Below are 27814 nucleotides of genomic sequence, written 5' to 3' on the forward strand. Positions count from 1 at the left end.
AGTCTGGCAACGCCGACAATTTGGTATTTGCTTATGACAGAAACAAAACTTATCACGTAAATAGATAACTATTGAGATGTAGATAGCGAACCTTTTAATTTGCAACATAAGCTAGCGCTTTATAAATAAATCAACTAGCGACGCATAACAACGAACAACAAAAATAAGGCAAGTGCTGAACGCCGTAAACAAGAAAAATGACGACACTAGGCTAATTGTAACAGCAAATACAAACACACACGCGAGCTGGCAGAATCATTTTTGAACACACCGGCAACGCTAGCGCACATGCAAATTCGTCATTTGCTTACGATAAAAATAAATATATTATGAAAAAAAAGAATAGCGTACACAAGAGATAAAACTATGTGAAGATCATCTACATTCTGAATTGTAACAAACGACGAAAACAAAACGGAAATTGTTTTGGAACCTTTGAACCGCATTTGACGACAATTGGCTGATAACATAATACAAAAATATAAAATAAATCGCAGGTGCAACAACGGTACAAAAATGCACACACACACACATACGCACACACAAATGCATGCAATACACACATATACGAATGAAATAAAATGCCGGTCATGTGTAAAGAGCTGAAAGTTACATGAGCTGTGTAATTCTTCGAAATCTGTGTATATATAATAATCGCTTACATTTTCCAGACGCTCGCAGTCATGTCCAGCAACGGAGACACAAAACATGTGCAGGCCGCAGCCAGCGAGCCAATAAGCCTGCCCCTAAACACAAATGTCGGGTATACGCAATCGTTGCTCGACTCAAGCGTGCTGCCATCACCAACGCTGCAATCGCCGGCAATGCGTCGCAATGTCAGCGATGGCAATCTGATGGCCCAGGACGTGAAGGAGGCGCGGGTGCGTGTGATTTACACAGGCGGCACCATTGGCATGATGCGCAACGAACGTCACGGTGAGTAATCATATTGTGTTGTGTGTGTGTGTGTGTGTGTGTGTACTTTGATTTATTGATAACTGTTCGCTGTTTAGTGCTGGCGCCCATCCCCAATGCTTTGGTGCGTCTCATACGCAAATATCCAAATATTCACGATGAGGAATATGCACAACGACGCTTTGGTGCCAGCGCTTCAATGGCGCCTCTTGTGTTGCCCTATGTCCAGGGCGAGGCGAGGCGTGTGCTCTACCAGGTGACGGAGTACTCGCCGCTGCTCGACTCCAGCAACATGACCATGCTCGATTGGTCGCGCATTGCTAACGATATATACGTGAGTGATATCATAGTCTAGAACTTCCTGCTGTCGTTACTCCTATTACTCCTGTCCATAACTCTCCAAAAATTGTGTATGAAATACTTAAGTTTGTAGACTATAGACTAGTCCGTCTGTCTGTCTGACCGTTTGTTTAAACCTCTATAACTCATAAATTATACTAGCTAGAGTCACCAAATTTGTATAAACTGTATATTAAGTTATTAACTTCTTAGAATACTACATTAAAAACCAAAAGAAATCAGCTCAAGTTCCTTCAACATATGGGACTATAGACCAGTTCGTCTGTCTGTCTGACCGCTAGTTTAAAACTCTATAACTCATAAATTATACTGGCTAGTGGGTATTAAATTATTAAGATCGTAGAATCCTAGATTAAAAAGCAAAAGAAATCAGCTTAAATTCCTTAAACATTTGACGCTATAGAGCAGTCCGTCTGTCTGTCTGTCCGCGTGTATAAACCTCTACAACTCTTTAAGTTTAACAAGCTAGAGTCACCAAATTTGTTAGTAACTTGGTGTACAAATTGAGTATGAAATACTTAAGTCCGTAAAACCAAAAGTAATGAACTTAAATGCCTTAAACAGCTGGGGCTATATATCTATTTATCTGTCTGTCTGTCTGGCCGCTTGTTTAAAGCTCTGTAACAAATACATTTTACAAGCTAGTGTCAGCAAATTTGTGTGTTATATTCTTGCAAACTCTATGCAGCTTAAATTTATGTTTAAACTCAGACACGAGAAAAAGTAATAACTTTATACATTGTAATTAGTTTGGTTAAATTCGAGTACACTTGACAGATTTCTTTAAATTGCAACAAACATAAGTAATTTTATAGTTTTTCAAAGTTAAATTAGTTTTTCTAACAATATTTAATAGATTTCCCCCACAACTTACTAACTTTGTTGTTTCTTTCTTTCATCTTCAGCAATCGTACGAGTTCTTTGATGGCTTTGTAGTGCTCCACGGCACCGATACGCTCTCGTACACCGCTTCCGCACTCAGCTTTATGCTGGAGAATCTGGGCAAGACGGTGATCATCACTGGCTCACAGTTGCCCATCTTTGAGACACGCACTGATGGCAAGGACAACTTTACCTCAGCCTTGATAATCGCTGGCAATTACGTTATACCCGAGGTGTGCATTTTCTTTGGCAACAAACTGTTGCGTGGCAATCGCACCGTTAAAGTGAGCTCCAATTCGTTGGATGCCTTCAATTCACCGAATGTCCCGCCATTGGCACAAATTGGCATCAATGTCAATGTGGATTATCGCCTAATATTTCGGCCTTGCAGCGTCGAGCGTTTCTGTGTACAGCTGCAGCTGGACGAGAATGTTGGCTTGTTGCGCATCTTTCCCAGCATTTCGTTGTCCACGTTTCGTGCATTTTTGGCACCGCCAATGCGTGGCGTTGTCATGCAATCCTTTGGCTCCGGAAATGTGCCCTCCAATCGCAAGGATCTGATCGATGAGCTGCGCGCCGCCTCCGAACGTGGCGTCATCATCATCAATTGCACGCAGTGTCCGAATGGCGCCGTTGCTGAGATCTATGACACCGGCAAGGTGCTCCACGATGTGGGCGTCATTCCGGGCTACGATATGACCCCGGAGGCGGCGCTCTCCAAATTGGCGTACGTCATTGGCAAGCAGGAATGGTCGCTGGAAGTTAAGAAGCAGGTGAGTTATTGAATTTAATCACTCAGGAAACCTGGAACCGTTATATTAATATGTTAATAATGATTTTAAGACTAAAAATCATACTTTTTTAACAAAGGAAATAAGCTAAATAATAATTAATGTGTTAAAACACAAGTACGCAACATGGACACAAACCATAGCATGTATTTCAACCAGTGCTTAGTAAAGACACCAACCAGTGGTAGCTTTCTGGACATTCGTTTGCAAAAAGCAAAAGCAAATCATTTGTTTTACAAAATTAATGAATATGGTCTTAAGTTTATGACATGGTTTAAGCTAAATCATTATCGATGATTATGTAGTTTTTATCTAATGACATCGATCTCTAAATTCATGAATTTTAAACATACTCACTTCTTAAACTGCCATTTGCAGATGATGCAATCGAATCTGCGAGGTGAGCTGACCTCGACGACGACACCAAAGATGCAGGATTACGACCTAGTCGATGCTGTGGCACGATCGCTGCACTTGTCCTCGCCCCAGGAGCTTGATCAACTGGGCGCCACTCTATTTCCGGCCATGATCAATGCGGCCGTTGTCGAGGGCGACATCAAGAAGATCAACAATCTGAAGGCGTATGGCGCTGATCTTTCGGGTTCCAATCACGATCATCGCACAGCCCTCCATCTGGCCTGCCAGATGGGCAACATGCAGATCGTACGGCATCTGCTGCACAACGGCGTCTCGGTGCACACACGCGATCGCTATGATCGCACGCCATTGCAGGAGGCGGTGGCCACCGATAATCAGGAGATCATTCAGCTGCTCATCAGTTGTGGCGCCCATTTGACGGGCTCATCGCGTGCCGTTGGCGAACAGTTGTGTGCCGCTGCCGCGCGTGGCTCGTTGACTCGCCTCAAATCGTATCAGCTGGCTGGCGCGGATTTGGCGCTGTGTGATCCATCGGGACGCACGGCGTTGCATGTGGCCGCGTTGCATGGCTTCAAGGAACTGGTGGAGTACATGTTGCCTTATCTGGAGAGTGCACAGGACAAGGATATGCTGGGGCTGAGTGCCCATGATTATGCCACACGTGGCGGGCATTCAGATATCGCCGAGTTGCTCAATCCCGTCAAGCAAGAAGACTGAACTGCCTTGAAAGTGGTTTGGATTGATTAGTCTAGTCGTGTTATTCTTATTATTATTATTATTATTTGTGCAATAGTGGCTGCAAAGAAAGCAGCCCTTCCTATGTATATCACACTTACCTGCAGATCTGGCGAGAAAGTCCAGTTTTCCTCCACTCGCCGATGGAACGATATACTTCAATTAGTATTAAGTGTCAAGTAGTTGCAATTTGTATACTGCTGATGTTTAAAGAATTCTCACGCACTCGAATTCAGCAGTTATTCAATAATAAAAAAATGAAAAAATATGCTACCTCAGTGAAAAACCATAAATTATTCAATAATCTGGTTAGTCCAAGTGATAATGAAATGGAATAAAATTAAATTTCGATAGCACACGAAACAGTTGGCGATATATCGATAAGCGGTTTATTTTGCCAACCATAAAATACTAAAACCACCACGAGCTTGGTATATTTTCAGATTAAACGCACACGGTCACACAGCAACAGCACACATAGCGCTGTAATGAAAACAAGGGCAGTAGCAACGACTTTTAAGCCCTGGTGTTTAAGTTTATTTTGTTGTTAAGCATTGCTTAATTATAATTGGTAAATAACTCCAAGCCCCAGTCAGGTTGGCTTTGCTACAAATGTACAAATACTCCTTATGTGTCGTATTAGCTCGTGTGTGTGTGTGTGTGTGCGTGGACAAAAAAAAAAAGCAAAAGCAAAACGACATCAGATTTCTATGAGATGTACACACACACATACACACACGCACACAGACGAGCGTACGTGGTCACACACACCAACAAAGAAGTGCACACGTCAGTGCCACGAATTCGGAGCACAAAAAAAAGCGAAGCAAAGAGTTTTTGAGACTGACTGATTGATTGATTGATTGATAATGATATGTGATGTCCGCTTCTTTCCAATTGCAGTCAATGTCGATAGTTAGCAGCTTAACGAACTTAACGAAACACGCGCGACGACGACGACATTGGATTTGTCCACTCCGGAGATAGCCAGTGTTTCCTTAATATTATTTTTGTTTCTTTCCACTCCCACCACCCACTCTTCCTCTTCCCCGTTTTGTTTTTTTTTTTGTATTTGTTTTGTTAGTTGAATTTGTGTGGAATGGAGACGGAGGCGGATTTAAGCCGCCAACACGAAGATGCTGATGATGGCGGCAGCTTTACCGAGCTGCCCATCAACCAGGTGAGTTGGCATTCCTTTCCTTCCCACACTCCCCCGGTACTAAGCACAACAATTTCCATACTTAGCACACAACAACGACGACAGCGACGGGAGGCAAGGCAAGGCTCGAGAGTCTGCGCGAGAATCTGTCCAAGCAGCAGGTAAGTAGAAGCTCCAATCAGCTAAAGAGAGAACTGTTACCTAAAATGAGACTCTTTCCTAGGAACGACTGATGGCTCTGCGAGAACGTGCCTTGCGCAAAGCCGAGGATGGCGGACGTTTAAAGTCCAGCATGAGCGATTCGATGGAATCGCTAAAATCGCTGGGACACAAACTGAGCCTTGGCCCAGTGGCGGACACCACGCTTAACGACGAGCCACAGCAGATGTCCACGCCGCTGGTGACGCCCAGCAAGGAGCTGCTGGACCTCAGCGGCGGCAGCGGCAACGAGAAGCTCCAAATGTTAAATCAACGCACCGAACAGAATCGTGCGCTCCTCGAGCAGCGAAAACGTGACATGGCTCGATCCCTGCAATCGGTCAAATCGGGACTGCGACAGAGCAACAGCGGCGTTGAGCTGGGCTCCTCGATGAATGATTTGCGTGCCTTAAGCAGTCAGCATGCGACGCCTGTATCCCGACATCGTTCGGCTGCCGATTTGCAGCAACAACTGCAACAGCAGCAGCAACATCAACAACAGTTGCAGTTGCAACAAACAGCGACGACGGCGCAAAGCGAAGAGGGACGACTGAAGCTGCTGAAGAACAAGATGAAACTGATTGAGCTGAAGCAGACACGCAAGGAGCAAGAGCAACAACAGGAGTTGCATGAATTGCGCAACGCGTTGCAGCAACGTGAACAGCAGGTGCAACAACTAGAAGCCACGCTGGCCGAGCAGAGTGAGCAGCTAATTGGTTTGGCGACCACAAGTCGCGTGCAAACGGAGCTGCAACAGTTGCGTGAACGCAACGCGGAATTGGAGCAGAGCAGCGAAATGCTGGAGGCAACGCAAAGGGAATTGCAGCAGGCACGCGAACAATTGCTGCTGCTGGAGCAGCAACACGAGCAGCTGCAACAGCAGCAGCAAGAGAGCAACAATTCCACCGATGCGCAAGTGAATCAAGAGCTGGCCAAACAGCTGCAACAGTTGGAGCAACAATTGCGGGACACCCAACAGCAACAGCAGCAACAAGAAGTCGCCACCAACAGCAGCACTTCAAACGAAGAGACGCAGCAACATTTGTCCGAACTGGAGGCGACGATCGCATTGCAAACGGAACAGCTGGCGGAGAAGACCACCGAACTGAATGTGCTCAATGTGAATTTGCGTGTGCTCGAGGAGAAGTTGTCGCAGGGCGTGAAAGCGAAACCGATATTCCTCGACGAAGTCGAAGATGTGCAGGTGAACGAACAGCTGCAGCTGGAGTTGCAGCAATTGAAGCAGAAACTCGACGAGTCCAACAAGAGCAACATCAAGCTGAAGTTAAAGTGCAAGCAGGCGGAGAAGCAGCTGCAGAAACTGCAAAGCAGCGACACACAACAGCAGCTGACGCAGTTGAGTGCGGAGAACGAGCAGCTGCAGCAACGCATCACCGTGCTGGAGGACGAGAAGGGTCAATGGCAGTTGGCGCATGTCGAGGAGGAGGATCAGGAGCAGGAGCACGATGAGGAACAGCAATCGAGTCGAGTGCAAGCGAATGCCGCGCAAGCCGAAGCGATACGCCTGCTGGAGGAGCAAAAGGAGGAACTGCAGCAGGCGTTGGAGGCGCTGCAACGTGGCTCGGAGTCGGCACGCGTTGAATCCGAGCTGAGTGAAGTGCAGCTGGAGGAACAGCTGTCGCAGCGTGTGCAGCAACTTGAAACCGAAGCCAAGGAGCAGCGCCAGCAGCTGCAGACGCTGCAAACGGAAAAGGAGGCGCTGGACAAGAAGCTGTCGCATTACATCAACGAGAACATGGAGCTGCTGGACAAGCTGGAGAAGCTCAGCTCGTCCAGTTCAGCGGAATCCATTGAGATTGTCGAACGACCCAGCGAACGACGCTTTAGCCAACGTCCCGCCAGCGAAGGCGATGCCGGTGATGCGGAAACCGAAGCTGAAGTCGAAGCTGATGCAGAGGCGGCGCCCAGCTTTGTCAGCGAACTAACACAAACGGATTCGACGGCACCCGATCCGGAGGTGAACGAAAGTTTGCTGCAAATGCGCGCCGAAAGCGATGAGCTGCTCAAGAAGATCGAGCTCTTTGCGAACGAACGACGCGAGGTGTTGGCCAAAATGGAGCAACTGCAGCAGGAGAATGCCCGTCTGCAAGAGGCGCTCGAGGAGCTGAAGCAGCAGCAACCGGAGCAAGCGGAACAACACGAACAGCTGCAGGCGGAGAACGCACGCTTACATGCAGAGCTTCAGGAACAACGCGACTCGGAGCAATCCTCGGAGCTGGCAGCTCAACTGAAGCACACCCAGGAGCAGCTGCAAACGGAGCGAGCAGCGTTGCATTCACAGCTGGAGGAATTGCAACGCGACAAGCAACATTTGTCGCTGCAGCTGCAGAGCGAAAAATCGAATCTCTCGCAGGAGCTGAGCTCCATGCAGCGTTCCTCCGAGGTGGTCGCCGCCCTCGATTGCGGTGATGCCGGCGTTGCGTTGCTGGACAAATGCGAACGTTCGCTGGGCAAACTCAGCTCCGAGCTGGAGGCGTATCGCAAGGCCAACGATCGCAATGCCAAGCTCAATGTGTCCAAGAAGCTGGCGAAGGAGGCGAAGAATGTGCACACGCAACTGACCGAATTGCTGCACAAGGTGAAGGAAGCCAGCACTGCGGTGGAGACGGTCACAGTTGTGGAAACTGTCGTGGCTGTCACCGCACCCAATGGCAAAGCTCTGGCCGAATACGAGCAGCTGACGGCGCAGAATGCGGAACTGAAATCAACGTTGGCCGCATTGCAAGCGGAGCTCGAGGAGTTGCGCGATAGCTACGAGCCAACGGAGACGACGCCACCTAAAACGCTGGCCATAACCGAGCAACGCAATGCGGAGCGTGAACAGGAGCTGGAGCAGCAGCTGCAACAACTGAGCGAACAGCAGACACAACAGCAACTCGCAGCAGCCGAAGAACTCGCTGCTGTTCGGGATCAGCTGCAAGCCACAATTACAGAGGTGCGTGCAGCGGAAGCGGAACACTTGGAGCTGATTGCCCGACAGAGTGCGGAGCTGGTGCAATTGCAGTTGCAGGCGGAGCAGCATGACAATCAGTTGAACGCCAGCGAAATGCAGCACGAGAAGCAGCTGGAGCAACAGCAGCGACAACGACACGAGCTCGATTCGCGCATCGAGACCCTCGAGGGTGAGTTGGGTATTTTGCAAGCACTCGTTGCGGAGCAGAAGCAACAGCTGATCGAGAGCTACAGCGATCGGGAGCTCGAATCGAACCTCAAGCTCCTGGAGCTGCAACAGTGCCAACGGGAGTTGGAGACGAGTGAGACGCGCAATCGCGAGTTGCGGGACAAGCTGAAGAAGTACGCCTTGCAGCTGAAGAAACGCAACGTGGAGCACAGCGACCTGGAGCAACAACTTCAGCAGCTCCAAGCGCAACAGGCAGCGGAGAGTGAGACAAGTGTCCAGCTAACGCAGCTGCAGCAACGTAACGCAGAGCAAACGCAGTTGCAGCAACAAACCGAGCAGCGATTGCAACTCGTCGAACAGCGTTTGAAGGAGTCCGAGCAACAGCGACAGGAGCAGGCGGAGGAAGAGCTCGGTTTGCAGGAGGAACTGAAGCGTCTGGAGCAACAGCTGGCCGACAGCGAGTCGGAGAACTATGAGCTGCAGCAGCAGGCGCACAAACACAAGAGCAAACTGTCCAAGCTCAAGGAGGAGACGGATCGTCTGCAGGTTGAGCTCCAGAATACGGTGCATGCGAATACCGCATTGCGTCAGGAGAGCTTCCAGCTGGAACAGACGCTGGCGGAGCGTGCGGGCGATGGCGACAACAACAGCCGGACGATAGACGAACTGCGACGGCAGCTGGAGCAGAAGTCCATCAAGTTCGACAAGTCAAAGGAGGTGATCAAGCACCGCAATGCCAGCATACAGAGTCTGCAGCGGGAGTTGGCCGAGCTGCGTGCCCAGTTGCAAACGCAACCCGAGGAGGAAGCGCAACAGCAGCAGCAACAACAGCAACTCCAACAGTTGCAGGCCGCACAGGAGCAACAGTTGCAGACGCTGCAGCAATTGCAGACGGAGAATAGCGCGTTGCTGGCAGAGAAGGCCAACTTTGAGCTGGTCATTGCGCGTCTGGAGACGCTGCACGAGGGCATTCAGGCCAAGCTGCAGCAGGATCAGTCGTACATGGAAACCCTGGAGACGCAAAACACCGAACTGCAGCAGCGGAACGCCGAGCTGCAGGATCAGACGACAGCGCTGAGGACGGAACAAGCGGCGGAGCTGGCGCGCATAGAGCAACTGGAACAGCAGCTGGAGGAACGCAGTGCCCAGCAGCTGGCGCATGAATCCCAACTGCAGTTGCGTGTGCAGCAGCTGCAGGAACACGAACAAGCTCAGAGCCGACAACTCCAGCAGCTGGGCAGCGAAGCGGACGAAGTGCGTGAGCAGTTGGCGAGCCTGCAGGCGGAACATGAGGCGCTGCTGACGCGTCACAAACAGCAGACGCAACAGGCGCAAGCGGAGCGGGCAGAGCGTCAGAGCAACGTCGAGCAGGAGCTGCACGAGTTGCGCGAGGAGCTGCAGCAGCGACAGCTGGAGTTGCAGCGTCAGCGCAACGTTTACGATGCCAAACTGGCGGCCAAGGCCACCGAGCTGGATGAGATGGAGTGTGATCTGAGCGCGCACATGGAGCGCGCCACCGTCGAGACGCGGGAGCTGACGCAACGCTTGGAGCGCACACAGGAACAGCTGCAGCAACGGGGCGAGGAGTTGACGCGTCTGGGCGAGGAGCTCGCCGACGTGGAGCGAGAGCGTGCCACGCTGAGCCGGGAGGCAACGCTGTTGCGTCTGCAACAGGATAGCGCCGAGCAGGATGTCCTCGAGTTGCAGGAGCTGCGCATGCAAGCGTTGCAGGATAAGACCGAAATGGATAATTTGCGCACTCAAATCGATGCCTTGTGTGCGAATCACAATCAGGAACTCCAGGCACTGCAGCAACAGCTGGCCGAACTCGATACTTTGGGACAGAATCAGACTGATGATCAGGTCTACATTGAAACGGAGAACAAGCGACTGGCCGAACAGTTAACCGAGATGCAAGCGCGACTCGACGAACAGGCTGAGCAGCTGGCCAGACAACAAGCTAACACTCCAGCTGCAGCTGCTGTGGCATCGCCCATCTTTGCCACACAATACCAGACGCAAGCCCAAGCAACGCCACAGGGCGGCGAGGATTGGATGACGGCTTGGATGCGTCCCAACAGTGGTAATCAAGCTCAGCGACAGCCAGCGCCAGCGGAACAGGTAAGTCAAACGACACGGGGAAAGTATTGGTGAAGTGAGATTGAAAGATGATTGTTGGGTCAAGCGGTAAAGGGTTTAGGAAAGTTAGATCAGTCCAGGAAGTTGGCAGAAGAAGCTGAGCTGAAAGCTCTTGTAAGGGAATAGGAAAAGAGTTAGGAAGTTATAACACATTAGGGATCTGATTCAGTAATACGCGAGAAGCTTTCAGATGCTCGGAGAAGAGAAGGTTCCTCGGAAAGATTTGATAGTGTTTGGAGTAGAAGTAGTAGAACTGAGCAAAGGGAAAGGTGATGGCAAGTGTTAAAATCACTTCATTTTCTCAAAACATCAAGAAAACTCTTAAAACTGATACGTAGGAAAATATATGAGCAGGGAAGGGTGTTGGCAAAAAGTCCCGAGATCGAAGTGGGGCAATAGGTAAAGAAAGAGAAGGTAAATTTGGAAACCCTCTTAGAAAATGCAGGATACTGAAAAAGTTCAAATGACTGATTTATTGATTATTTACAGAACCTTCCGATTCCCGCACCTGCGATGTTCTTTGGCAACGACGCTGCGGCGGCGCCATCGCCATTCGATGAGATTGTCGCTCAACCGCTGAGGCTAAGCAGCCAAGGAATGGGCGTGCCCCACGATCCAACGATAGCGGAGCCACCAACCATCGAGGATCTGCAGCGCAACGTGTCCGATCTGGAGAAGCATGCCAAGGAGCTGGAGACCAAGTTGCTGGCACGCAATCAGGCATTGGCCGAGCACGAGGAGCGACGCCAGCAACTGGAGCGCTTGCTCGCCGAGCGGGAACAGGAGCTGACACAATTGCGTGCCGCAACCGAGGAACGCGAGCGTTTGGCGGCTATTGAGAAGCTGATACAAGCGGAGCCACAACCTCCGGTGCAGCCGACGATTGTTGCAACAAGTGCTGCGCCCACGTTGGACATGTTCTTTGGCACGGAAACGGTGACAGATGCGTCACAGCAGCTCGATTTGGGTCTGCCACAAACCGAACCCGTTGTGGAGGAGATCATCACACCAAAGAAGGCGTATTTGTGTCAACCCGAACCGGAGCAACAGCAGCAACAGGTTGTTGTTGATTGGGGCGTGGATGAGGATCCCTGGGCGAGTGCAGCAGCCGATGAGCAGCATCAGCGTCCAGCAGTCGAGGTGCTGCAACTGCAGCAACGCATCGACGAGCTGGAGCAACAGAAGCTGGAGCTGCAGACGAAGACGGCGAAGCTGATGAAGCGCATCAAGGAGTATCGCAGCAAGGAGCAGCAACAACAACAACAACAGGAACAGGCGAAGAGCAGCAGCATCGGCACCAATGATCTAGACAGCGCCATTATGGATGAGCTGCGTCATCAGTTGCAGCTGCACGAGACACGTCAGGCAAAGAGCGAGGAGCTGCTGCAACAGCATGCACTGGAGAAGGAGAAGCTGGCGAAGCGCATCGATGTTCTGACAGCGGGCAATGAGCGCATGGCGGAGCTGAAGGAGCGTCAGGACATGGATGTGCAAATGTATCAGGCGCGCATACGTGAGCTGCAGGAGAAGCTCCAGCAGCTGGAGAGCTGGGGCGATGAGGGGACCACGACAACAACAACAACAACAGGAGCAACAACAACAACCGATGCTGCTCCGACAACTGCGGCGGCTCAAGCGAGCATCGAGCTATTGCAGGTGGAGAATCAGGAGCTGAGCACCGAGTGCCAGGAGCTGCATGCCCAGCTGCAGCTGGAGAAGCAGCAAGCACACGAGGCGCTAACGCAAGCGCAGCGTGAACGCGAGCAACTGCAGCAGGAGAAACAGCGGGCACTTGAAGCGCTCGCTCAGCAGTCGGAGCTGGAGCGTCAGCAATTGCATGAACAGCTGCTGGCGGATCAGCAGCGTGCGCAGGCGGCGCAACAGGAACGCGAACAACTGCAGCTGCAGCTGGAGGAGCTGAAGGCCAAGCAGCTGGAGCTGCCGGCAACGGTGAGTGCACCCAGTGACGAGAGCGTGGCGCTGCTGCAGGAGAAGGAGTCGGAGATAGTGCATCTGAAGCAGCGCATCGAGGAGCTGATGCGTGAGGATCAAACCGAGAAACTGGTGTTGGAGATACTCACCAAGAATCAGGAGTTGCAGTTGCTGCGCATGCAGATCAAGCAACTGGAGGAGGACAAACTGGAGCGGCCAAGTGGAGAGGAGTTAAAGCAGGTGACGCCACCGCCAAGCAATGAAGTGGAGCTGGAGCAAGTGCGTCAACAATGCGTGCAGCTGCAGCAGGAGAAGAGCGACATGGAGGAGGAGTTGCGTGTGCTCAACAATCATGTGTTGTCCAGCCTGGAGCTGGAGGATAAGATGAAGCAAACGGTGCTCGAACTGGACATGAAAACCATTGAGATCACCGAGCTCCGCAAAACGCTGGAGCTGCTGCAACAATCGCAATCCCAGTCTCAGTCCCAGCCCCAGCCAGATTTGACAGCATTGAATCAACAATGGGAGGCACTGGTGGAGCAAAAATGCAGCGAGGTGGCAAACATTTGGCAGGAGCATTTGGCACAACGTGAAGCCGCCTATCAGGCGCAGATCGAGCAGCTAACCACATCACAACAGCAGCAGCAGCAACAGCCTGCGGAGATCAAATCCGCAGTGGAGGAGCAGCAGCAACAGCCGAGTTCAGCGCCAGCGGAGGACAATGAGCTATTGGCGAAAATGCAAAAGGCACTGGAAACGCAGGAAATGGAAATCGTCACACTCAAGGAGCAGTTGGCCATTCGATCGGCGGAATATGCGCGTCTCGCCTCACAGTATGATCCCTTCCGGCTGCAGAATACACTTGGCGGAGCGTCAGGTGGAGCAGCAGCTGGCGCTGGAGCCACGGGCAGCATTAGCCAGGAGCCGTTGCCAGAGTATGTGCTCAAAGCGGATCTGGACTATGCGTTGATGATGCTGCATCAGCGGGACATGCGTGTCGAGGAGATGATACTGGAGTTGGTGCAGCTGCTGGAGGAGCGCGATCATCTGCAGCTGAAGCTCTCGGATACGCTGCGACAGCTGGAAGCCGAACGAAGTGAGTAACAATTTAGCATCAAATAGAGAGGGATCTCAATGTACCATAAAATACGGAATATTCTGTTTAAGGAACTCATAACTAGAGCGTTAGCAGCTTAGCCTTTTTGTACTTTGGTTTCTAATGTTGTTTTAGATCAAACAAAGTAGTCTTATCTTAAGTATTAAGTATGCAATAACTTTAATCATCTCTATCGTTATTTCTAGCCGGCGTTCCAGCTGCGGTTCAGCTTGCTCCTGCGCCGCAAACGGACAGCGATCCCAGTAGTGACCTAAAACAAAAGTAAGTTTATCATCAGAAAGAGTTTTGAGAGCAGAGGCTAATTGTATTTTTCACGCCACTACACAGATTGGCAGAGCTGCAGACGGTGAAGCATTCCAAGGACAAGGTTATTGTGGATGAACGTGAGCAGCGACTGCGGCAGATGATACAGCTCCAGCGAGACATGGCCAAGACAACAACAGCAGCCACAACAACGGGAACGACGTCGACGACGACGACCACAGCAACGGGAACAGTCATACCACCAGCTTCAGCGCCTCCAACAATTCCTCAGCAGCAACAGCAACATCAACAACAACAACAGGCACAGCTTGAAGTGGATCCATGTAAGTATTCTTGATGAGAAATTGATAACTGATATTTCTATATATACTTCTCTCATTTCTCTCACAGCTCAATCATCACTGCGCTCACCTTCAATGGTACTTATGGACTGGATATTAGGCAATAATAAGAGCGAGGACGAAGCGCATCCAAACACAGCATCGAGCAATTAAATCCGACCATTATCCAAGCATCTCCCATCTCCCTCGCACGTTCCAAGCAGCTTCCAACAACAATAACTAAAAATGACTAGTTAAAGCGGCTTACCAATAATTCTTGATATACACTAGCGTTAGAGTTCTATATTATGTACCTTGGATGAATTCACAACAAAACAAAAAAAAAAAAAAACGAAAAAAAAGAAGAGAAGAGAAAAAAGAATAGAAAAAAAACGACTAAGAAATCGAAATGAAAAAGAAAAAAAAAACAGCAAACAATTATTCCCGAATTGTGTTCCAGCATGGCGAACACGCCCACGTTTTATGTTGTAGATATGTAAAAATTGTATAAAACAAAGCCTAAACAATTAATAACAACACTTACAAAAAAAGTACGTAAACCATACTTTAAATGCCGTAATTGTTTAATTTGTATTTTGTTAACTTGGCCAAAAATGGCGGTTGGGCAGTGTGTACATACGCTTTCGCAGCGATAACATTTGCAGTGGGTGCATATTTTTTCCAGGACAAATATTCAAAATGTTCCAATAACTTAATTTGTATGATGGCAACATTTACGGTAAATTTATTACAGTGTCTTTTGGAATATTTTATTTCCATTAAATTTGCATTTTGGCAATATAGTCGTTACTACGGCGAAGGACATGGTGTGTACATACGATTATGCAGCGATAACTTTTGCGGTTAGTGCACTTTTTTTGCAGTGGACACACTTGAGCTTGAACTTGAAGTTTGGCCACTCTATTTGCATATGGCGGTTTTCAGCGATACTTCTAACGGTCGGTGTCGCAATTTTTATTAGTGTTTTTTATTTACCTATAAAATGACTGAACAAGTGATCTATACCAATTGGGAAATTCTATATATAAATTCCACTTCTACTTGTGTTTTTGATCCCATGTGGAATATGTTTATTTGTCAACCAATAACCATTTACACCACGATTCGTTATCAGTGTGTGCACGTTGATTTTTAACGATCTTCAAAATAACATTTTAGCCATTTCCGGTGCAAATTTCTAAGTCTTAACATGTCTGCATCGAAGTATAAAACAACAAAACATCTCCATCTGATCGATATGCACCCTACTATGACCAATTTCTCCACCGTTGCCCTCATCATTGCGAAATCCGAGCCGCACATCTTCCTCGACAAGCTGAGCAGCGAAAAGCGTGGCGTGATTAATTTCACGTTGCGTGACACGAAGCGTCACATTGCCAACTGCAAGTGCTGGGGCTCCGAAGTCAGCGTGCACGAGTACAATGCAATGCTACAAATGGGCGACGTAGTCGACATCGTCAGGGCTAAGGTGATGGCCATAACACCACCATCGCTGCCGTCACACAACGGATTCACTGAGAATCGCTATCAACCACGCGGCACACTGTCGTGTGCACTTGTTGTCAACGAAGGACACGGCTATTTGGTGAAACACAGCAGCGACGATCAGGCAACACTGCAAGCATTGCTCCAACTTTGCGGGCAATCGCACAAAGCACTGAGCACAGCTCTCAAACTCCGGGATGTGCGTTGCGTGGTGCCTGGTGGTGAACAGCGTCCGGCTGCGTTTGTTGATCTGTTCGTGGCAGTGGCCACGATGCCGCCGGTGCGTGAACTCAAACGCAAGCAGCCACGCAATGGCAGCACACTGTTGCAGTGCCTTGAACTGGTGGTCATCGATACCAGCTGTGCGTCGGGCATGATGTTGACGCTATGGCACACGAATTGGATACGTCGTGCTCAGCGCTGGCAAGCGGGCAAAACGTTGTTGCATCTTATTGATGTGCGTGTCGCGCATTCGCAGTTTCATGGCTGTTCGGTGCTTAGTCATGCCAGCTGCACGCTCATCTACGAGAACCCAGAACCAAGAAGTCCAGAGGCTCAAGCGTTGCTTGCTTTTGCGGCCAAAACACCGCTGGGCAGCTTTGAGTTGTGTGCGCAAAGCGATGTGGAGAATTTGCCGCCAGGTGAGTAGGAAAGGGATAATCTATAAAAAAGTGTATTAATCCAAATTTCGAGCAGCTGCAGAGATCCAAACTCAGATGACAGTTCGACAGATTTATGCGCGTGCCGAGGGCGAACTGCAGGATGCAACCAGTGAACACTTTACGGCCGTACTCTATGCCATGGTCAGCAAATTCGATATCGATGGCTTGGGCACGAGCATCAACAAGAAATGGCAAGTAACTGAAAGTAGCAAACCATTGTTAAATCAAATACAATTTTTATTAAGTCTGATTTGTTTATTTTGTTATGTCTCACTTTAAATGAAAACTTAATTTTTCAATTGCCAATCAATTTGTTGTTTAGTTGTTAATTGAACTATTGTTTTTTAGATGAACTAAATTAAATTACGATTGTATAAATTTTTCCGTTTACTTTTGCAGCAAATCATGTCGTCGTCTCATTCCAAGCAATCGCAATGAATGCGACAATGAGCATTGCCAGCTAGAGTTCTCATTGGAATATAGCGGAGCACGTGCCGAGCAGTTCTTTAACATCAATATTCACTTGTCGGATCACACGGGCACGCTGGTGGAGACGCGTCTTAGTGGCGGCGTTGCCAATCAATTGCTGGGTCTCAATGCAGATGCCTTTGAGGTGCTGTCGGATCGCAAAAAGACCGAGCTTAAGTGGCGCTTTCTGTTAAAACACTTTGAGGTGAAGCTACTGATAAAAAAGCCAACACCTGTGCGCAAGAATCTTGCAATCATTGTCGTGGACATGGAGCTAATAGAGCTAGAACAGATCATAGAGAAGTTAGCTGCATTCTAAAAAAAAACAAGAAGAAAACTATTTAGAGACTTAGGATTTGTGGTGTAAGTAGTCATAGGTTTACTTTAGTCGTTTACTTAAGTATGAGAGTAGTCATTAGTAGAGGTCACAGAATGTGAAGTTTCCCAGCTTTAACTTTGTTTAATTTAGGATTTGTGTAAGTTAAAGTTGAAGGTTTACTTATAATATTTTACTTAAATATGAAAGTAGTCTTTACTAGAGAAGAAGATAAGCTTTCCAGCATTAACTAAGTTTGCAACCGGTTAATTTAATGAATTATCGTAGGAACCATAGTTTTGAAGTCATTTTGCATTATTTAGAGTTAAAAACTAATTTTAATTTCCGAGAGGAATTTTGTATATTTTAATGGCTCATTGTCATAACCGAGTGTATTGTCTAGTCTATTGTCTATTGAATATAAAATTAAATCTTTATAACATATAGATCACATAGTTTTTAACGTAATCTGAGACCTAGACATAACTTACGATAGGAATTGCCCGATTCTTAGAATATACCACTCTCAGTTATCCAGTAAAGGTAAATATATATTTAAATTATTTAAATATATTTACGAATTTAAAACTATTTGGCAAATATTCTTTGTCGTTGACATAGTTTTTAAGATGAAGAACAAAATTAAAATGGGAAAACAAACAACGCTAAGATTTTGCACTTTTTATGCATTAGAGGTAGTTATGAGTTATGCTTGAAGTTAAAGTTTATTTTTTAGATAAGTCCTATCTGTAAAATATGCTAAGAATCAGAGATTATGTTCTTTAAGCGGAATGTTATTGTAAGCAGTGAAAATTTGGTCAGCTGTTGGAATCGCATGACAAATGAAAACCTTGTAAGAATGTGCACTTTATATAATAATAATTATATTATATAATTAACATTTTTACAATATTTTTGATACATTAAAAATACAATCTGCAACTAAGTAATTCATGAAGAATTTGTTTGTGCCAAACTTAATAACAAGAAGTTCCTATCGAAAACAATACATAAATTAAGCTTTTATTTTTGAATTTCAATAAATATGTATATTGATGAGTCTTTTTTTAGATTGTATCTGAAAGTACTTTAAACATAGAACAATAATATGAAATATTGGAGTGAAGAGTAAAAGTTGAACATAAGATAATATGAAATATTCTAGAAAAGAAAGACAATCTCAAAGATAAACACTACACTACTTGTATTAATATTAAGAAATTCCTGAGCCCCTCCAAAATTGAAGTACAATAAATGAAGATTACTACTATAATATACTATATACATAAGTGTTAATATTAAGAAATTCCTGAGCCCCTCCAAAATTGAAGTACACACAAATAGTTGTAAGTAATAAATTAAGACTTCTACTATAATATACTATATAAGCATTAATATTAAAAAATTCCTGATGAATATGAAGTACACACAAATAGTTGTAAGCTGAAAGATAAGACTAATTATAGATAATACTTAGTTAAGTAATGGAGAGAGTGTATTCAATCTAAAATCAGCTGTAACAAGATGTTGCCAAAAACGGAAATAAAATAAGAAACTGGGATATCTACATAAATAGCATCTTTATTTCGCTTGGGTGTGTTTTGTTTTTTCATCTTTTCATTTTTTTTTGTTGTTAAATATTGTTTTACACATAAAACATTGCAACTGCAATACATAAATAGAATATATAATCCAATACAATACAATTTGTCAGCGCGCTCCCATTTCAAGTCAATTCGCTGAGGGGGAAAAGCAGCGAGTGTTTAGTTTTTGTTTTTTTTTTTTGTCGAGGAGCGTCAGCCTTTTGTAAGGGGTATTATAACATCATGTGTGTGTTTGGTGTGTGTATAATATACTATTTGGTTTATCTAATTACATATATGTATGTATATATATATAGTATATATAATATTTGTATATAATGTATATATATAGTAGTTGGAAATCAATTTCAATTCTTTTATTTTTGGTGCTGTTTACTTGCTAAGATCACAATAAGTCGACTCCAGTTAAATCGTTATATACTTGGGACAACGGCACCAACAAACAAACAATCAATCAATCAATCAACGTCTTCAATCGTGTATCTTAAGGAATTCGGAAAATTCGTTGTGTCAGCTAATTTTTGGGGAATAGGAATGTGGGGGAGAACAGTTTGGTGTAACGCTTAATACTGCACAATCGAAATGTTAAAAATAATAATAGTAATAACAAATACACATAAAACATAAAACAAGAAAAACAAACAATTTACGACTACAAGACGAAACAAATAACACGGGACATTTAGGGTGAAGGAATTGTACTGCGTTTCCGTTACGGTTTTCTTTTCTAATCCTAAATATACTACGTCAAAATTCAGCTAATTAAGAAAAAAACACAAAAAAAAAACACAGCTTAGAGCGAGTTCGCTATATAGAGTATACACTGAGAAAGAGAGAGCGCGAGAGAGCATTATTTGTTAACACATTCTAAACATAATTAAAGTACATCGAAATAAAAACAAAAGGAGTTCTAATGTCGTCTCTTCTACTTGGCTCCCGTCGTGCCATGATGATGAGGCTCAGCTCTGCTCTGATGATAAGGCGACTGCTGCGGCGGCGACTGATGATAATGCTCCTTGGGATTCCCCGATGCATTGCCAGCAGCCGTGTGTGTCGTCGAACTTGGCGCTAGACTCGACGCCGTCCCGTGGACTGTTCCATGGCTGTTGCAGTTCAGCGGCAGCGCTGCGACTGCGGCCAATGCTGCGGCAGCGGAGGCGGCTGCCACGCCCGCTGTGGCCGTATTCAGTTTGCTGCCGTTGGCACTGTTGTTCACCTTCAGCTGGCGTATCTCCGGAAAGAATTCAATCATCAGGATCTCCAGCAGCTCCTGTAAAGTAAGACACCATTTTAGACTTTCAACATTGCGGTATTAATTTAAAACTATACCAAATCCAAAGTAAAATACTAATAAATATACTAAAGGCTATATTTGGTATTGTTATATATTTCAAAATACAACATAAAGTGAAAAATATCCCAGATTTTCGGCCAATGCAACTAAAACCCGTTGTAAGAAGCGTTGTTGCCCATACAAAAGTATTTCTTATATAACTTCTACAATTTACAAGCAAGTAAGTTAAATTTGTGAGACTATCAAAATATTCAGAGAATAATCAAGAGAATTTTATGCCCTTTTCCATTACAGAAAACGTCCTAGCTCTTCTTGGTTCTTGCTTTAATGGACGGCCATAACTTATTGAACTTTTAACTTACATAGAACAAGTAAGAAAGCTACCTATTTGGAACAAAAGCAAAAGAGTGCGGTATTAATTTTAAAATATACCAAATTAATATACCGGAAAAATACTAAAAAAATATAGCAAAGACTATATTTAGTATATTGATATAGTACTGTACTCCAAATATAGTGCAAAATATTTCGCACGTTTACTAAAACTTTATAAAAGACCATAGAGTGAAAAATATACCAGATTTTTAGCCAAAGCAACTAAGACTCGTTGTAAGTGGCGTTGTAGTGCATACAAAAATAGACCACATGAATATACCACACACATACTAAACGTATACCAAAGGTTGTATTTGGTATATTAATAAATTTACCACAAATCTACTAAATTTTATATTTGGTATATTAATGTAGTACCACATACTATATTCCATAAAAATACTAAACATATACATAAACATAAACATATATTACTACGCTCAAAATATACCATAGAGTCCAAGTAAGATCAATAATTATGCTTTTTGGTCATACAAAAATACGGACTGACGGACTTGGTTATATCGTCTCATCAAGAATATATACACTATATAGGGTCGAAGATGCCTTCGCTAGACTGTTACATACATATCCTGGTGGCACAAAGTTCTACCCTTCAACCTCATGGATATTGGGTATAATTACTTTACAGAAAACGCATTAAAGATTGGAGGGATAGCGAATTTAAACTGAGCTTAACTTACATAGAACAACTGCTTGTTGTATGTGGGATTCTGCAGGGCATCGAACACCTTGAGGACGCCACGTTTGGCCGCCTGGGCGCCGACAAGATTGCACAGCACCTCGGGTATGTGATCGGTGAGGAGAGCTTTCGCTGCATTCGTGGTCATCTCCTTCATGTCCTCGGAACGCACCGGATAAGCGGATGCTAAAACGCCGCCGGGCCAAAAGGATTTTAAAATCGCCGAGAAATAATTGTGCAGCATGGACTCCTCGAAGAGATAGGCAATCGATTCACGTATCTGACGATTGATCGTACGTCCATAGGTGATCTGAACGAACGAGATGATGCTCTTCCGCAGCCACTTAAAGACGCCGCCCATATCGAAGATTTCACCCATGAGGGCATACATTGGTTCCGCTATCGAATCTTTGCTATCCAAATCTGCCAGCAGTTTGGCATCGCTGCTCGTCTCGCCATCGAGATACGTGGACATGTCATCGTCATCGCGTTGCAGTCCCCAAAACGGATCGCTTGCCTTGTTGCTGTCATGCGCCTTGGCCGCATCGCTCTTAAAGAGCGTCGACAACGAGAATTTAGACTTTTTGGGCGATGGCAACGTTTGCTTCAGATGATCCGAACTGGGACTGAGAAACGTATAGATCGCTTCGCTGCCATTCAAATGATCGTCTTCCAATATGAACTAAGTATATAGGAAGTAGAGTTTAGGATCGTTTAGAAATATTTCCACCACATTTCTACTTACGTTGAGAAACTTTTGAATTTGTCCTTTGGCCTTTTCCTGTGCATGACGATCCGTCTTCAGGAAGAAGAACTTGAAGTTCGTGGGCAAATCGAGTGACTTTAAATTGGAGCTCACATGTCGCAGCTTGCGTTGCAGCTCCTGTTGAGGGGCAAATTAGTTTATAGTATTCAATTCACTATTAGTATTTAGTCTCTACTTACGTGCACTTGGTTAAGCGAACGCATCACAACCCAGCCACTGGATATCCCCGAGGGACGACGTCGCTGTGCACGTCCTGTGCTGCTGCTGATGCTGTCGCCATTCTTGGGCGCTGCCTGTGGCGGTGCATTGATGTCCTCGTCCACGTGCACGAGTATCATGAATTGGAGTGATTCCTTCTCATCGGATACCTGCAAAGCAAACAGTAAAGCAAGCTTTAGTTGAGTGTGCTCGACTGTGAAATGTTCTAAATATAAATGATCTGTCTTCTCTATTCAATTGTTATTCGCAAAGAACTAAAACTATCGTGAAGGCCATAGTCGGATCTCTAGATCATTTCAATTTCGTATTCATTATTAAAATAACTAGTATGAAAGCTGCAATTGAGTGTAATCGACTGTGAGATACCCGCTGCTCATTGTCAATAAAAACATATGCTGAAAATATACCACAAGAATACTAAAATATACACAAAAAGGTTATAAAAAGGTTCTTAAAACATTCCAAAATAATATGCCACACACATACTAAAAATATACCACCGACTATACTCCGTTCAAAATATACTATAGAGTACACAATATACCAGATTGTCAGTCAAACTATCTAAGCCTGTTTGGACTCTTTTAGTTCTTTTAGAAAAATGTCTCGAAGTATCTCATTAAGATTATTTCTACTAAAAGTTCTTATAGAAAACTCTCTCAAAGTATCGAAGATTCTTTTCACCAAAAATTCTTATAGAAAACTGTCCTAAAATGTAATTGCTTTATATTGATTATCAAAGTTCTAGCTAACAATTGTATTCTTCATACACATATTTTTAGAGAATCACAGTACTGAAACAACTTTAAACTGTCTCTATACACACCTCGACACTTTGTATGGTCGCCTTCCATTTGCACAGGTGCTCGGTCCAGGCATCGGTGCGTCGGAGATGCGCCTCCGTCTGTCGCTTCTCGCTTTTTAGCCACTCCATCTCCTTTTCGAGTATTTGCAGCACCTTCGATTCCGGTTTCACCGAATACTTGAGCGCATCGAGCGCTTGATTCTTCTTATCGATGCGCTCCTGTATCTGCTCCAGCTTTCGTCGCGCATACGACGTGTGTGCAGCGACATCGATGGCAGCCGGAGCACCGCCGGCACCATTGAGGCCATCGACAACGCTGGCCTGCTCATCGTCATGCACATCGCCGAGGAGTGTGGGACACATGAGCAAGGTGGGATCGTTAAATTCGTTCGAATCGAGCGCCTCCTTTAGCTGACGATACTGTTCGCTCAGCACAAATGGCGGATAGTATTTGTCCTCGAGTGTGCGCAGAATATTCCGCTGTATATCATAGAATATATCTGGACCCGCATCGCCGAGCACAAAGGTCTCGATCAGTTTGCGCTCATGCTTATCGATTTGTATCTCTGGCTTGGGTGCACGAATATAGGTGTAAAAGATCTCGGTGCCCAGCTGATGGGTGGCACTTTTGTGCGAATGTTTCATCTCATCGACGGCCAGATAGAAGCCAACCAGCGCACTCGCCTTCAATGGCTCCAGGAACAGCGTAAAGAAGCGTCGACCCACCGCCGTATTGAGTATTTCCATCAGCGTTAAATCCTTGAAAGCAAAAGCAAAAGTCATTAACTGAATTTACATATTCCTCGGAATTGTTTACTCACTGTATCGCTGGAGTAGTTGCCATTCCATCCAAACTTGGCCAGATTCTTTTCACACTGACCCTTGGCCACCGTCAGTTGTTGCACATAACGCTTGAGCCGCACAGCGGCCGTCAGCTCGGATTTGGTTAGCGTATGATCCTCGGTATCGGGATCAAGTCCTTTGGCACGTTGCAAATTCTGCATGCTCGTCGCATGCATCAAATCATTCACAATGCTTTTCCGTATCAACGATAACTCCTCCAGATTCCCCGAATTGTTGATGATCTTGAGGAACTCCTCAAAGCTAGCCGCATACTCGTAGCTTCGTTTGCTTATCGCCGCTGCCGCCAGACGTGTCTCAATGTTTTGCACCACCTTCTGGTTGATGTAGTCCGGTGACGTCAGCATTTTGATCATTGGAAAGAATACTGTAAAGCACAATTTGAATAATGAGTAATGAATATAATTTATGCACTTGAACACGTTTCTATAATTGTTCTCGAATCTTGAGGTTAGTGTTTAAAAATGGAACCCTCAGTTGCGGTTGTCACAAAATCTTATAAATCAAGCTGGGGATTATATTACTAAATAGGGAATATTGAATTGGGGAAAGCATGGAAGTTGTAACAATTTCCTAAAGATCTAAGTCAATCACTATCCGTCTTGAGGAACAGAATCATAATAATAATCTATCTATAACCCTAGTCTTTGTGCTGTAACAAGGCTTCAAAGCAAGCTGTAGATTTGGGGAATACAATGACTTTTTAATGACACTGTATTCCCCAATGACTTTTAATGATCTAAGTTATATATTCAGGCTAAAGTTTTAATACATCGTGCTTACTTTTAAAGGAAGAATCTAAATAGTTTTTTTTTACTATCTATGTATAAACCCTTGACAGCATTACTGGCTTCAACACAAGCTGAAGATTTGGGGAATGCAAGGAAGTTTTGAACAATTTTGTAAACATCTAAGTCAATCACTGTCCGTAGCATTTAAGCTAAAGTTTCAATACAATCGTGCTTACTTTTAGAGAACAGAATCTTAATAGTTATTTTACTATCTTTTTCTATAACCTTTAAAAGCATTGTGGTGGCTTCAAAGCAAGATCAATATTTAGGGAATTCAAGGAAGTTTTTAACAATTGCCTAAACATCTAAGTCACACACTCTCCGTAGCATTCAAGCTACAGCTTTAATACTTCATGCTTAGTCTTGATGGACAGAATCTAAATAGTTTTAGTTAAAGTTGCGATACTTTGTGTGCTTACTCTTAAAGGACAGAATCTCGCTGAGCAGCACTTTGAGTGGTGGCAGTGAATAGCCGCGTGGCAACAGCAGAATGACCATAATTTCGCACAGTTTACGCAAAAACTCCATTTCCTTCTCCTCATCGACCAGGTACGAATTGGTGCTAAACACAGGTGCGCTGCTCGTCTCCGCACTAAAAGAGTAAAGTAATAATGTTAGATGGAAATCCTTAAGGATCGATTGCTCAACTTACGCGCGTGCCTCGGCAATGCGAATCTTTTCGAGATGCACTGTGACGCGATTGATCATGTCAACGGCAATGATCTTAGCCGGATCCATGCGAGCGGCTCGCTCATGTATCTTTTGTATGGCATTCCAAAGATCCTCGCGTATGACATCATTGATGAGCTTGGGCTTGGTCACAACGTAACTGCGAAGAGAAGCGAGAAAAGTGTTGAAGTTGTTGGAGTAGGATAAAGATGATATATGTATGTTACTCACCCTAGCCAGGGCACCATAAAGTCTCGTAGCACATACTCGATGATCTGCTGAAGCTGCAGATCGACTGTTTTGCCAAAGATCAATGGTAAATTCGATGGATTCTTGATGGGATTTGGCAAATCAAAAATGTGACTTCTATACGAACAGAAAGAAGATGATATTATTAGGTAAATACTGTATCATATATATAATTATAACGGTACTCACTTGGTGGCATTGTAGAGCAGCTTGGAGGGCAGTCGATTTGGCTTTGTGGGCTCATTGGTCGTAAATATGTAATGTATGTAGACGGTGCCGGCGACAGCTGTGCCCCAATAGAAGCAATAACAAAAGTGCAGATAAATTTTTAATTAACGAACTTTTTTTTGATGATGGCATTGACAATTATTTTTATAAAATGGCCGCTTTCTCTTCTCTGCTTTTTGTTTTTATTCTTTTGTATATTTTTTTTTTGTGCGCCTAGCTGGTTTTGATAACAAATGAGTCATGCGACTTTAGATTAAACAATTTGGATTTACGTATTGAAAGTGATATCAGACCAGTTTAGAATTTTAGATATATGAGATACCCAGCAATAAGCTAATTCGAAGCCGGGCACACTATTTTTTTTTTTCTATGTAAATTACAAACATACATAGAATGCAATTCTACCCACAAAAAAATTGCGAATAGGAAACTTTATAAATATTATTGTAATATTCTCGAACGTCTTACCTGCAAAGACCAGCACCAAGGAGTAGATGACGAATGCGAAGAATAAGAAGAACGTTGGATAATACCAAATAACGGCCAAAAGCGTCAATGTGATGCCGGAAATGATAAACTTCCAGTTTAATTGCAGCGCACGTAGCGAGCTAAAAATTATTAGGATGCGAAAGCGAAAAGAGAGAAGAGGAAGCGCAATAAATCTATTAATAATTGTGACAACAGCATACAAATGTACATATGTATGTATGTATGTACAACCCCTTCCACAGTGTCCAACACATTCCCGCTTCCCACACACGCGTGCTTCCAATCCATTCCAATTGACCCATACAAATGTCATGCATATGCTTAAAGGATACACACACACACACACATGCACAAGCACGATACACGCACATGTTATGACATAGCGGTACTCTGACCAGGGCTGTCAACTTAAGGTGCGTGTATTTAAAAATGTTGCGTCTTCTTCTCACGTCTTTCACTTACCGCGTTGCCAGCAGTGTCAGTCGCTGTGTGGGCGTTGTTGGCGGCTCAGGTTCAATGGGAAACAATGGGCGGCGTCCCTCCATGTCGGCCAGCTGTTCCCAGCTCACACTCACACACACACACACACAGTCTCTGTCTATATTTGTATTATTGTTGGTAGTTTACAGTTACCACTGTTGTTGTTGTTGTTGCTTTGAACATTTGATGCGTTTTGTACATTTTTTGTTGTTGGCGACGACGTCGTTTCTTTAATGCTACTTGCTTAATTTGTAGCCTCTTGTTCTGGCTTTTGTTGTGTCTTTCGTTAGTTTTTTTATTTTTTTTTTTTTATAAATAGTTCTGTATAACCACTTCCGCCATCCCCCGGAACGCCATACAACACCCCGCGCCCTTGTAACTGCTTCCCTTATTTATTTATTATTTGTATCGCGCGTCGAGTGTCGTCACTAATGTTTGATCTCCTCTATGGGGAGAAGCAACGGTAATAAGAGGGGGCGGCGGGGGCAAAATCACAGCATCTATGGCAACAAGTTGATACTGATAAAAACAAAAAGCAAAAAACAAAAAAAAACCCTCAAGGATAAAGGGGGGGCGGCGCAAAACCACAAAAGTCAGTTACAGCAACTGCGTGTGATAAGAAGAGCAGCGCAGCAATTGCTGCTTGCACAGTTCTGCCTCCATAAAATCGTTTACTCTGCTGCTGCTCTCGTTGTTGTTGTCACTTTATATCGTTGCCGCTGCTGCGTAGATTACAACAAGTTGGAATTTGAGTTGGCGCGTTTGTATATCTATATCTGCTGTACAAATGTGCTGTGCTTCGGCTGGTCAAGCAGCGGAGCCGTAATTAATCATCACACACACTCAGCACACACTCACTTCCACTTTCAATCGCATTCACAAATACAATAAACCGTATAAATCAAAGTTTGTCCACTGTTGGTTGCTCGCTTGCTTGCTTGCTGTTGATGGGCCATTTGGATTTGTTGATATGCTATCGATGACGATAACCCTGTTG

At 45.1% G+C, this 27814-nt stretch overlaps 5 protein-coding genes across 9 annotated transcripts in view; 4 read left to right on the forward strand and 1 right to left on the reverse strand.

Moving 5' to 3' along the window:
• LOC117571689 (lysosomal aspartic protease-like) overlaps nucleotides 1-27814 on the forward strand; it is a 195498-nt gene that overhangs the window by 10154 nt on the left and 157530 nt on the right. The window lies entirely within an intron of this gene.
• On the forward strand, nucleotides 42-4164 carry LOC117577770 (L-asparaginase). 5 transcript variants are annotated; one of them, XM_034262686.2, is made up of 5 exons: nucleotides 42-168; nucleotides 672-936; nucleotides 1014-1249; nucleotides 2181-2930; nucleotides 3327-4164. In XM_034262686.2, exons 2-5 carry the CDS (start codon nucleotides 684-686, stop codon nucleotides 4041-4043), a joined length of 1956 nt encoding a protein of 651 aa, XP_034118577.1. In that variant the 5' UTR covers nucleotides 42-168; nucleotides 672-683; the 3' UTR covers nucleotides 4044-4164. The 5 variants fall into 5 exon arrangements, with proteins under 5 accessions (XP_034118577.1, XP_034118574.1, XP_034118576.1 ...); XM_034262683.2 differs by lacking the exon at nucleotides 42-168 and adding an exon at nucleotides 294-508; XM_034262685.2 differs by lacking the exon at nucleotides 42-168 and adding an exon at nucleotides 294-497.
• Nucleotides 4519-14794, forward strand: LOC117577766 (protein lava lamp). Its single transcript, XM_034262677.2, has 8 exons — nucleotides 4519-4632; nucleotides 4965-5241; nucleotides 5307-5381; nucleotides 5444-10681; nucleotides 11189-13727; nucleotides 13934-14009; nucleotides 14076-14335; nucleotides 14403-14794. The coding sequence occupies exons 2-8, from the start codon at nucleotides 5161-5163 to the stop codon at nucleotides 14504-14506; spliced, it is 8373 nt and encodes a 2790-aa protein (XP_034118568.1). The 5' UTR covers nucleotides 4519-4632; nucleotides 4965-5160; the 3' UTR covers nucleotides 14507-14794.
• Nucleotides 15217-17532, forward strand: LOC117577776 (protein hold'em). Its single transcript, XM_034262695.2, has 3 exons — nucleotides 15217-16479; nucleotides 16535-16691; nucleotides 16900-17532. Exons 1-3 carry the CDS (start codon nucleotides 15543-15545, stop codon nucleotides 17285-17287), a joined length of 1482 nt encoding a protein of 493 aa, XP_034118586.1. The 5' UTR covers nucleotides 15217-15542; the 3' UTR covers nucleotides 17288-17532.
• Nucleotides 18850-27751, reverse strand: LOC117577768 (sorting nexin-25). The gene is made up of 13 exons (XM_034262679.2): nucleotides 27676-27751; nucleotides 26800-27317; nucleotides 26317-26456; nucleotides 25810-25906; nucleotides 25603-25737; nucleotides 25355-25531; nucleotides 25122-25294; nucleotides 23872-24278; nucleotides 23072-23809; nucleotides 22206-22394; nucleotides 22006-22143; nucleotides 21262-21942; nucleotides 18850-20158 (listed from the first exon to the last, which is right to left on the reverse strand). The coding sequence occupies exons 2-13, from the start codon at nucleotides 26880-26882 to the stop codon at nucleotides 19814-19816; spliced, it is 3303 nt and encodes a 1100-aa protein (XP_034118570.1). The 5' UTR covers nucleotides 26883-27317; nucleotides 27676-27751; the 3' UTR covers nucleotides 18850-19813.

This window comes from Drosophila albomicans, chromosome X (genome assembly GCF_009650485.2).
Source record: "Drosophila albomicans strain 15112-1751.03 chromosome X, ASM965048v2, whole genome shotgun sequence".
NCBI lineage: Eukaryota > Metazoa > Arthropoda > Insecta > Diptera > Drosophilidae > Drosophila > Drosophila albomicans.

Excerpts from the sequence above, each read along its gene's own strand:
- LOC117577776 (XM_034262695.2), top strand. The coding sequence starts at position 15,543 with ATGTCTGCATCGAAGTATAAAACAACAAAACATCTCCATCTGATCGAT. Across the intron at positions 16,480-16,534 it reads TGTGGAGAATTTGCCGCCAG|CTGCAGAGATCCAAACTCAG; the intron begins GTGAGTAGGAAA and ends AATTTCGAGCAG. Across the intron at positions 16,692-16,899 it reads ACGAGCATCAACAAGAAATG|CAAATCATGTCGTCGTCTCA; the intron begins GCAAGTAACTGA and ends TTACTTTTGCAG.
- LOC117577770 (XM_052001877.1), top strand. The coding sequence starts at position 582 with ATGCCGGTCATGTGTAAAGAGCTGAAA. Across the intron at positions 1,250-2,180 it reads GCATTGCTAACGATATATAC|CAATCGTACGAGTTCTTTGA; the intron begins GTGAGTGATATC and ends TTTCATCTTCAG. Across the intron at positions 2,931-3,326 it reads CGCTGGAAGTTAAGAAGCAG|ATGATGCAATCGAATCTGCG; the intron begins GTGAGTTATTGA and ends TGCCATTTGCAG.
- LOC117577768 (XM_034262679.2), bottom strand. The coding sequence starts at position 26,882 with ATGGAGGGACGCCGCCCATTGTTTCCCATTGAACCTGAGCCGCCAACA. Across the intron at positions 25,907-26,316 it reads CTTGGTGCTGGTCTTTGCAG|CTGTCGCCGGCACCGTCTAC; the intron begins GTAAGACGTTCG and ends ATTGGGGCACAG. Across the intron at positions 24,279-25,121 it reads CGAGATTCTGTCCTTTAAGA|TATTCTTTCCAATGATCAAA; the intron begins GTAAGCACACAA and ends TGTGCTTTACAG.
- LOC117577766 (XM_034262677.2), top strand. The coding sequence starts at position 5,161 with ATGGAGACGGAGGCGGATTTAAGCCGCCAACACGAAGATGCTGATGAT. Across the intron at positions 5,242-5,306 it reads CCGAGCTGCCCATCAACCAG|CACACAACAACGACGACAGC; the intron begins GTGAGTTGGCAT and ends TTCCATACTTAG. Across the intron at positions 14,010-14,075 it reads AGTAGTGACCTAAAACAAAA|ATTGGCAGAGCTGCAGACGG; the intron begins GTAAGTTTATCA and ends GCCACTACACAG.